This window comes from Aplysia californica, unplaced genomic scaffold, assembly GCF_000002075.1.
Source record: "Aplysia californica isolate F4 #8 unplaced genomic scaffold, AplCal3.0 scaffold01188, whole genome shotgun sequence".
In the NCBI taxonomy this organism is placed as follows: Eukaryota; Metazoa; Mollusca; class Gastropoda; order Aplysiida; family Aplysiidae; genus Aplysia; species Aplysia californica.
Window position 1 is genome coordinate 143,884 of NW_004798458.1, and position 10,778 is coordinate 154,661.

The 10,778-nt window shown below is 45.2% G+C and overlaps 1 protein-coding gene across 1 annotated transcript; it reads left to right on the forward strand.

The window, feature by feature from the left end:
- Window positions 1-6,122: 6,122 nt before the first annotated feature.
- LOC101860142 (latent-transforming growth factor beta-binding protein 4-like) lies at window positions 6,123-8,903 on the forward strand. Its single transcript, XM_013090236.2, has one exon. The coding sequence runs from the start codon at window positions 6,289-6,291 to the stop codon at window positions 8,443-8,445; it is 2,157 nt and encodes a 718-aa protein (XP_012945690.1). The 5' UTR covers window positions 6,123-6,288; the 3' UTR covers window positions 8,446-8,903.
- Window positions 8,904-10,778: the final 1,875 nt, after the last annotated feature.

Genomic DNA, 10,778 nt, shown 5'->3' on the forward strand with positions numbered 1-10,778 from the left:
CGTGTGTGTGTGTGTGTGTGTGCGTGCGCGCGCGCGTGCGGCCATGACTTCGTTACAAATGTCATATTTCGAGGTATATAAACAGTACACCTAAAACGGACGCATTTGAGGCTCCCTTTCCAATATTTAACATGTTTTCTTTAAGGTAAAGATTTACAACGCAAATTGGTCGCAAAAAGTGCGGAGGATTTGAAGAGTTGCTGGAGAGTAACATACAGAGAAAAGAAGCAGGAGTGAATAGGGCGATAGGTATTTGATAGGAAAGAAGGATCAAACCCCACCCCAGAACTTGCCAACCAGCCACCACAATTTCCCAACCTCAAACAAAATATAACTAAAGGGACAACACTTACCCCCCCCCCAACCGCCACCCAAAAACAAAACAAAAACAAAAACAAAACATAAACAAACAAACGAAATTGAATATAAATTAAAATTGTTTAAAAATTTAAAAATTAACATTGCTGCCTGCCAACCCTATGTGCCATCGAGTGCGACAGTGTAAAGAGCTAAAAAGTCTGCTGTCATTTTCCTAGAGAGCAGCACAACCACACAATAACAACCGATACGTGCGGTGAATAACAAGACAGAAAGACACAAACAACAGAGTGAAAAGTAATAGAGAAAAGATCAACCAGAGCCTTGTCGACTAGGATGACACCAGATCCAAATAAAAGTCTAATGGCAACATTCAATACTACACACAACAAGCTGCTGCCTCCATTTACAACGCACTCAACGTGATTAAAAACGGCACCAAAGAGAAGTGTGTCTGCACCAGATAGGTACAAAAGCAGAGGGGGGTGTTATCTCAGTTCCACGGCTAGGCAGCTTGTTTTAAAAGAGATGAGCATCAAAGTTTCATGCACAGCATTTACAATCCCTTTCCCTTGGCATAGGCAGCGCCCGTGTGAGTGAAGCAGTTACTTTAGCGGTCATGAAGAGCGATGAAATACTTATGAGACATGAGTGGGCGGACGGGAAATTCAGGACGTGAATAGTACAGGCCAACGGGAGTTTACTTGTCAATGATAGAGCTCTAAGTATTTATAGCTCAACGCCTCTAATGGTGCAGAAATTTATGTTTTTCAAGAGCACTTTTACTAAAAGACTAATTAAAAAAACAAAAACAAAGACATGTGGACATGGAAAGGTACGGACATCCGAGTGGTGGCTGGTTTATGCATGGGTGTTTTCATGTAGCTTCAGTTTGACAACTCCATGAACTTAAATTGCCAGTCCCAATGATAATTTTTTGATGCCCTTTATTGTGTATTTTTTAAGCTGTTGTAACGTGGCATCATTGTACGATATAGTATACACGTATCCACGTAACAACGACAGAGAGAGAGAGAGAGAGAGAGAGAGAGAGAGAGAGGGGGGGGGAGGGAGAGAGGGGATGAGAGAGGGGAGAGAGAGGAAGGGAAAAAGGGAAGGAGGGAGAAAGAGAGGAAAGGAGGGGGGGAGAAAGGGAAGGAGGGAGGCAGAGAGGGGGAGGGAGAGAGAGAGAGAGAGAGAGAGAGAGAGGGGGGGAGAGAGAGAAAGAGAGACGGCAGAGAGACAGAGAGACAGAGAGAGCGGGAGCGAATATGTGCACCGGCCAATCTTATTTTCCGCCTCTATCAGATCGATCAAGCCACCCCGATTCGCCGGACACGCGAGCACCCTACATTACTCACACAACCCTTCTGTCTCCGTGCTGCTCACACTACAGATCCGGGAGCAGTCCAAGATCCACCTGTCCAGTTCCAGTGGCCACACGCATGCGCCCAGCGACGGCACGTCCCCCACAACAGGCTGTCAGCCGTGACGTCGGTATGCCGTGTGACCTAGGCCCACAGATATTGTGTAGGCTCAGCGTGTGACAGACGAGTCCCATCCTTCCAGCCATGTGGACCTCTACGGCATTCGAGCAGCTAGCTAACACTCCTCTACGAGCCCTTATTTTGCTACATTGTAAGTATACACACACGGTTCTCCTTAAAATTAGGAAAATTATACGAGATACTCGGTGTAAATTCTGTTTTTAGTTTAGTTTTTGTAAGAGTTTTACGGCACTTGCAATACATTTAGGCTATATCATAAGTGCCGAAGATTACAGGTGTTACTTGAGACAAAGCCCCCAAAAATGATAAGACTGGCCAAATGAATTAAAGCTCATTCGTCGACAAAGATTTCTTTTTTGAGTAGTGGCACAACTACCGTATGTTTTGAAACAAGAAGGTACAGTGCCTGAGTGGAACGAGTATTTTACCATGGCAGTTATTACTTCCACAAACACTGTCTAAACGTGTTGTTAACATGGGCGTTGGAATGCGGTTGAGACTAGAGAACTTACGCCCTCCACAAGGAATTTGCTTGACCTGCTACCGGCACTCCTATGACCTTATTGTGTTGCAAGTGCCGTAAAACTCATACTAAAACTAAAACTAACGTACTTCGAAAATACAGGATCTCCTCTCTCTGCGGGGCCATGTTTATGTCGCCATTACGCCAAGCAAGACAGACTCGTTGAGCTCATTACAAGAATGAGGCGTCTGAACGTACATATTTCCCAATATAATAGTAAAAAAATGAATGGTGACATGGCATAGGTATAATGCACCTATCAACACAATTAGGTTATTTAAGAAGACCGAGAAAAATGGGAAATTCTTGTAAAGTGCTTTTCTCAAGGACACCCAATCGGGCCGAGCAGAGGCTCAAATCCCCAGACCCGCAATCTCACATTTACAACCATATTATGAACATATCACTACCTTAGCATTACAAAGTTATGTCTGACGTTTTTTACCGTCAGAAACCAAATGGTCTATTCGTTTTATAAGATTCGCAAAATTATTCGGACTCGTTATCAAAATTTAAAATTAAAATTAAAAACTGCCTTCAAAATAGCTTGACACATGAAACTCAAAACCGTTTACTTCAAATACACAAATATCTCAAAACTGGGTATTGAGCTGATAGAACTTTGTCATTCTAAGGTAGCAATAACTCAAAACCCAAGTTAATGCGACAACCCTGAACAATGTTCCAGACCTGTCTCTACTGGATCTGGGGGCGCTCGCAGCCGTCGACGAGAGCAACTTTGAAAGGTTTTCCATATCGGGCGTCAATTTCTGGCTCTCGGACCACAAGACGACGGTACAAAATGCCAGGAACAGATGTCCGCTGATCGGCGCAGAGTTGTTTATCCCGGAGGATAACGCAGAGTACGAGGTGAGTTTTAGTTTAAGTAAGAGTTTTACGGCACTTACAACACAATAAGGTCATGTAAATGTCGAAGATTAGAGGTGTAACAAGAGAGTTACAAATACAGAAAAGAAGGAGGAGGATCAGGACGACAGATGTTTGGTAGGAAAGAAAGAGCAAACCACACCAGAGCACCCGCCAACCACCCACTACGAGGTGAGAAACGCACGTGTGTGGGAGGGGGGGTGAGGGGGAGAGAGAAAGAGAGAGAGAGAGAGAGAGAGAGAGAGAGAAAGAGAGAGAGAGAGAGAGACAGAGAGAGAGAGAGACAGAGAGAGAGAGAGAGAGAGATCTAAAGCTACCTGAATACCTGGAAGTGTCATCTCTGACTCAGAGGTTGACGTGTAATGACCCCCATCTTCTATGGTTGCGAGCTGCCCTTCCATATTATGCCATACCCAGGCCTCTATGTTGTCTGTCCATGTTACTCAGTCTTCCCCTGGCTCTCCTTCCCCACACCCTTCCTTCAAGCATCTCTTTCAAAAATATGCCATTCAGACGGAGGGGTCTTGCCGCACACCGCAGAATCCCTACTACCAACAATCCTACCCCCCCCCCCCCTTTAAAAAAAAAGGAAAGAGAAAAAAAGAAAGAAAATCACATTTCTGATCAGAAGCCTGACTGGGTCAACCCGGGCAGAGGGAGGGGAACAATGTCTCAAACAGACAGGTGGAAATACTCGATTAAAAATACCTTCCTCGCACGTCCTCTGCTTTGTTTCGTTTTAGTTAAGAGAGGCACATCGACATAATAATGGTCTTGTTATTTAGGGTTGCAAAAAGGTAATTTGTTTGTTTTAGTAAAAGCAAGCACATCGACACAATAACAATATTATTATATAGTGCTGCGAAAAAAATCATTTGTTTGTTTTAGTAAAGAGAAGCGCGCCGATATAATAATGGTCATGTCATTAAATGCAGCAAAAAAAGTAATTTGTTTGTTTGAGTAAAGACAGGCACATCGACATAATAATGGTCATTTGGTGCTGCGAAAAGTAAGTAAGGCAGACAGACACAAAACAATAGAGGGAAAGTAAAGAAGTAAAACCTACCAGTGGCGCCATCCAACCACCCCCATAATATCTTTTGCGCCCAAATAGAATAATAGAGGGTGCCCACGTCCCTCGCGACTCATTGGAGCAGAGGAAAATAGGACTAACGCTAACATTAGTTAAAAGCAATCCAACATCATCACTCATCACCACCATTATTTTTAAAATCACCATTGCTCTCAGATCAATGACTTACATTTATGATCCTTGAATCTCTATCTGTAACAGTTATTACTAACAGTCTTACTATGTACGCACGTAAAACACTATTGGAAACTATCATGCGCACCTTTTTTTTTTACTAATCAGATGGCGTCAATCTCATATAAATGGGCAAGAGATTTAAAATAATAATTCTGTGGTCGAAGGCTAAGCTCCTAACCACTGCACCAAAACGATGTTCAGCGTGTGTAGTTGTGGGGGTTTCATGACCCTCTACAAGCTCGGCGTAGTCTTGTTGCCAGTTTGTGTGCATCGAAAGAAAAATGTCGATACTTTAACTGCCGTTTACTGTTGAGAACGAGAAAGACAGACAGACAGAAAAAAAAGAGGGAAACTGTTTGTTTGCTTGAGTAAAGAGAAACAAATCGACACAATGGTGGTCATTAAGTGCTGGGGAAACGTAAGACAGACAGAGACAGACACAAAGAAGGAAAAGGAAGGAAGAGGGACCAACCAGGGGCAACCTAAGTGCATCTACTTTCCAACCGACGGCGGAGGGGCCTGTCTAATACATGACCTATATTGAAACGTGTGTGGAACCCATATTAAAATTGATAACAATCCCCGAAGGAAATTAGAACGATATATGCACCTGTCAACGCTTTTGACGCAGTTTATGTTAACCTTGTAGTGCACCAATTAAGAATAGTAATAGAGAAAGATCAACAGACGGCGAAAAGAGTCTTCATGTTACCATTAATTACAAAAGGTTCAAACCTTTGGTCCTCCTCTCCCTCCTCCCCTCTCTTCCGCGGTCTCAGGAAGCGCATTACCATAAAAACTGGCATTCGGGGGTGACTGGGGTGTGAGTCTTTGAAAAATCTTATTTAAAGCGTGTTCCCTCGAGGTTATCAATCGTCCTACTTTTCTCCGCGAGTACAATAAGGTCACCACCAATGTTCGCACACGCTTTCTTTTTCCTCAAATTAAACTAGAACTGGATTAAAACTCAATTAACACCCAGGGCAGTTAGGGGGCTCGCCGTCGCACGCAGGACATACGTTTTATCATATATCTCGGTCTTTCCACTGGGGCGTTCTATCCTTCTCATCTCAGGTTGGTTCTGACAGGGGGGGGGGGGGGGGGCATGGCGTAGCATGGCTTAAAATGGAATGGAACGGCATGTGATGGCTTGACAAGCTATGGCGTGGCGTGGCTTGGCGTGGTGTTTAATGTTATGTTATTAATGTTCCTTGCAACATTTTAAAGAATTCACTTAAAAGTTCCAAACAAATGGTTAGTCTCTGGTACCCACGAGCCCCAAGGGTGATCCCACAAAGGGAGGTCTGAACAACGCAGGGGAGTGGGGAAAGACCCAGAGAGAGAGAGAGAGAGAGAGAGAGAGAGAGAGAGAGAGAGAGAGAGAGAGAGAGAGGGAGAAGGAGAGAGAGAGGGAGAGGGAGAGGGAGAGAGAGAGGGAGAGGGGGGGGGGGGACCTATCATCAGTTTGAAAAAAAAACAACCAAAAAGAAGAAAATAACACGCTGACCTTTATAAACCCCGTTCAAGTCGAGCGGGACAAAACCTAAATGTCCAACAATCCCCCAAACGATAAGTAACGTCACACCGTACTTCCTCAGAGTGTTGGTACGTTCTTCAAGAAAAAGAACAGGCAAATAGAAGTCTGGATTGACTTCAACATCGAGGTCACTAGCGCGACCTTCTCGTGGAGATCGGAACAGTTCAACAACGATGTCTGGGCAGACGGAGAGCCCAACGACGAGTGCAAAAGCGTGCAATCTGAGGCCGAGTGCTGTGCAAGAATGAGATGGAGCCCCGGCGTTTTCACCAGGCTCTATGACTCCCCAATCTCGTGCAAGACCGCGATCAAACACTACCTGTGCAAGACAGTCCCTGTGAACGAGTGCATACTAGCACTAGACAACTGTCAGCACGACTGCATCGACCTCGACAGCGGCTTTCAGTGTGGGTGCAATGCAGGCTACAGCCTGAACGTCGACGGCTTCTCCTGCGATGACGTTGACGAATGCGCCCAAAACACTGACAACTGTGACCATATATGTTCCAACACCGATGGTACGTATTTGTGCACTTGTAACCGTGGATATCAAATTGGAAAAGACGGACTGTCTTGCGACGACGTTGACGAATGTGCAACAAACACCCACCACTGTCACCAAACATGTGCCAACACGGACGGATCATTCTCATGTGGTTGTAACACTGGATACGAGCTTTCTCCGGATGGATTCTCGTGCCAGGATTCTGATGAATGTGCTGACGGCACCGACAATTGCCTGGAGGTATGTGTTAACACACACGGGTCATTTTCCTGTGGTTGTAATGCCGGATATAGACTTTCCAGAGATGGATTTTCATGTCAAGATATTGACGAATGTGCCGATGACACGGACAACTGTCGTCATACGTGTGTTAACACACAAGGGTCCTTTTCCTGTGGATGTAATGCTGGATATAGTCTTTCATTGGACAGATTTTCATGCCAAGATGTTGACGAATGTGCTGATGGTACTGATAACTGTGATCATACGTGTGTAAATACACAAGGATCATTTTCCTGTGGTTGTAATGCTGGATATCGTCTTTCCAGAGATGGATTTTCATGTGATGAAATTGACGAATGTACTGAAGGTACCGACAATTGCCTGCATGTGTGTGTTAACACACCCGGATCATTTTCCTGTGGCTGTAATGTTGGATACAGTCTTTCCACAGATGGATTTTCATGCCAAGATGTTGACGAATGCGCTGATGTAACAGACACGTGTGAAGATACATGCACCAACACTGTCGGTTCTTTTGAATGCAGTTGTCCGGCTGGCTACTCACTCAACGCGCGCGATGATTCGTGCAGTGACAACGACGAGTGTACCGACGGCACGGACGACTGCGAGGAACTCTGCTTCAACACGCCCGGCAGCTTTACGTGTGGGTGTCCCAGTGGTGAACATTTGGGCGCGGACGGAACAACCTGCGACGTGTCGCCAGTGGATGAGTGTGCTCAAAACCAGCACAACTGTCAAATGCACTGCACCGACTTGGCGCAAGGCTTCTCCTGTAGTTGTGACCCGGGGTACCTTTTGGCGGCCGACAACGCCGCGTGCATCGACGAAGACGAGTGTGCCGACCCCGAAACATCGCCCTGCCAGCAGAACTGCGACAACACGGCGGGGAGCTACACGTGTAGTTGTGACCCGGGGTACACGCTCAACGCGGACGGGCAAACGTGCAGGGACAATGACGAATGTGCGGACGCGGACGATCACAACTGCCAGCACACGTGCGTGAATCAGCCCGGGTCTTTCACGTGCACGTGTAGAGACGGTTACGACCTGGGCACAGACTTGGCGTCCTGCGAAGACGTGGACGAGTGCGCCACAAACACCCACACGTGTCAAGAGAATTGTGTCAACACGGCGGGCTCTTACACCTGTGCATGTCCACCTGGCTACGCTCTACTCACCAACGGGAAATCGTGCGCAGACACCAACGAGTGCGAGGTAACGCCCTCCCCCTGTAGCGACATCTGTCAGAACTCGCCAGGCTCCTACACCTGCGCCTGCCACCTGGGCCGAACTCTCAGCTCCAACGGACACACGTGCGTCGACAACGGATCGGGCACATCATCGTCGGGGCTCCAACTATGTCCCTGCTCGTGCTCACTACAACAAATCCAGGCCAAACTGAACATGACCGTGTCAGAGCTGGAGTCGGAGACCGCGCAACTCCAGAAGGAGCTGACGGTGAACAAGCAGAACCTCTCCTCCACCCAGCGGCGTCTGAACAGCGCCCCGGACGACCGGTCTTCCTCGCAGGTGGCGGGCAGTCTGGCCATAGCGCTGCTCGCCCTAACTCTTGCCTTGATGCTCGTGCCTGACACTTTACAAGTCATATCCTTCCTTATACACCTTCGATGGAAACCCAAGTGGCCGAGATGAGACCTTTCGTTCACGGGGACTGGTTTGTTTGTATGCGCATGTGTCTTTCTCTCTTTTCCCCCATTCTTTCTTTCTTGCAAAATTTGGATGTGCTTAGACTGTCATTACAAAGAAGTTAAGCTCTCATCGACACATTTAAGGTCATAATCGAAGCGCGGAGGTTCGACTCTGCCTGCCAGTGCCAACTCAAGAAAAATGGGAAAACAACACTCAGGGAAAAGGCGGAAACACTCGATTAAAAAAGCCTCTCCACTTGAGAATCGAACCACCGTCTTCTGCGTACAAAGCAAGGGGCTTCACAGTTAAAATATTGACACAAGAGGTTAGGCATGATACTTCACAGTTGAAACTATTTTTCTGCAAATAATGTCTTTCTTATTCTTATAACACCTTTCTCTCCTTTGCTCTAGCCTCTTCTTCGTGTTGCATTTTGATACGCTACTGTCGTCGAACATGTTGTTGCTGTTGTCGTTGTTGTTGTTATTACTGTTGTTGTTATTACTGTTGTTGCTGCTGTTGTTGTTATTGCTGAACATGTTTGTTGTGCATGTCCTGTGATGCCATCGAATTTGTTTCCGCCATCCCTGTCATTGTGTTTATCGTCGACACAGTTGCTGCTGTTGTTGCACATATTAGTAGAGTGTACATAGTCCATGTTGGTGAATTTGACGCTGTTGTCGTTCTCCTGCTGGTGACGCGGGGTGCGGAAATTTGCGCCGGATTTTTATTTTAAATGGTATCGAAGATGATGGTTGTATAAATAAGCCTTCCAGGCGTGACTAGATGAATTCACATCGTTCACATACAACGAAACTATTATAAAACATTTACTTGGCAGAGTGAAATAAGTATCAATATTGCTTATGTTACTTTTCAAGATTTATGAATCGATACGGCATCAGAAAAAAACATTAACGAAGAAACAAGCAAACAATAAACAAAAAGAACCCCCCCCCCACCAATACCATTTAAATCTTAGCAAATGAAAGAGGTCTAATCTGTCCCCGCGGTTTGGTGCAAAAAAATAATTCTGAAATTATGCAAACTGGGCCCAAAAAGGTGAAATTATGCTATTCTCTTAATTCTAACAAAGAATGATAAAGGAAAATAATCAGAAATTATGCAAAAAAATCATCAAATTTTGCTAAATTATGCGGGTTGCATAAAACTACGGGCACAATCTAATACATACAAAAAAATCCACCAAAAAAAAAAAAAAAATCACATGCACCCGGTTCCCATTTAACACGGAGTAAAGAAATATCAATACCAACAGGGGCAAAAAAAAACAACCCCAGCGCAAATTTCTGCTTCCCGCGGCTGCAGCTGCTGTCTGATTTTGTTGCGGCTGTTGTAGCTGTACACAGCGTATATTTCGCTACTGTTGTTGCTACAGAAGTAGTGGAATGGGACACTGGTATTTCCATTTGTTCCTGATGCTTTAGTTGTTGTAATGATCGATTATTCATGTGTTTTTTTTATTTTCCTTTCTTTTTATTCCCATATCCATCACCCTCTTCTTATACATTTTCGTTTTCAAAACACTTCTTTTTCTTCTTCTTCAAAGCCCACTCTCTCTCTCTCTCTCTGTCTGGCTCTCCCCCTCTCTCTCTCTCTCTCTCTCTCTTTGTCTGTCTGTCTCTGTCTGTCTGTCTCTTTCTTTCTCTCTTTCTCCACATTTCATTTTCTTCCTCTTTAACCCCTTCACTACCAACCAGAACTGCATTATAAAACACCACACCACACAAACCAGTCTAGCAGAACTGCATTCTAAAACAGTAAAAGAGCTTGCACAATCCTACTCGAGGCACTGGAGGTGGGGAAAAAACCCATACTCACACTCGTGTCATTCAGCTTCGTCCCCCCCCCCTCTCAACCCTCGTGCCATTTCAAAACCCATTTATTTAGATCTACTCCTATTCCCACAAGTTCTTCAATTTCTCTTGACAGATTTCACTCTCCCTGTGAAAAGTTATGAGCTCGCTATCCAATTGCCCTGGGCTGGCCTCTTATGCCCATCGATCACTTTCCCCGAAGACTTGGCCCGAGGAAAGGGCAAGACAGGAAATGATCTCACATTTTTTTCAAGCTTTCATCAGACTTGGTACATGTCTGTGCAGGCGAGTTTCGCGGAATGTGCTTGCTTGCGTGTGTGAGTTTTTCAGGGTGTGCGTTTGTCTACGCTTTCGTCTGCACGAAGGAGGCCAACACCCGTGGCTGCATGCACTTTGTGAATATATAATGTAATTTGAATAATTTTTAAATATTAATTTAAGACAACAACGTATGATTCAATTTGGGAAAGTACGTATGTGCGTGTGTGTTTGTTTGTG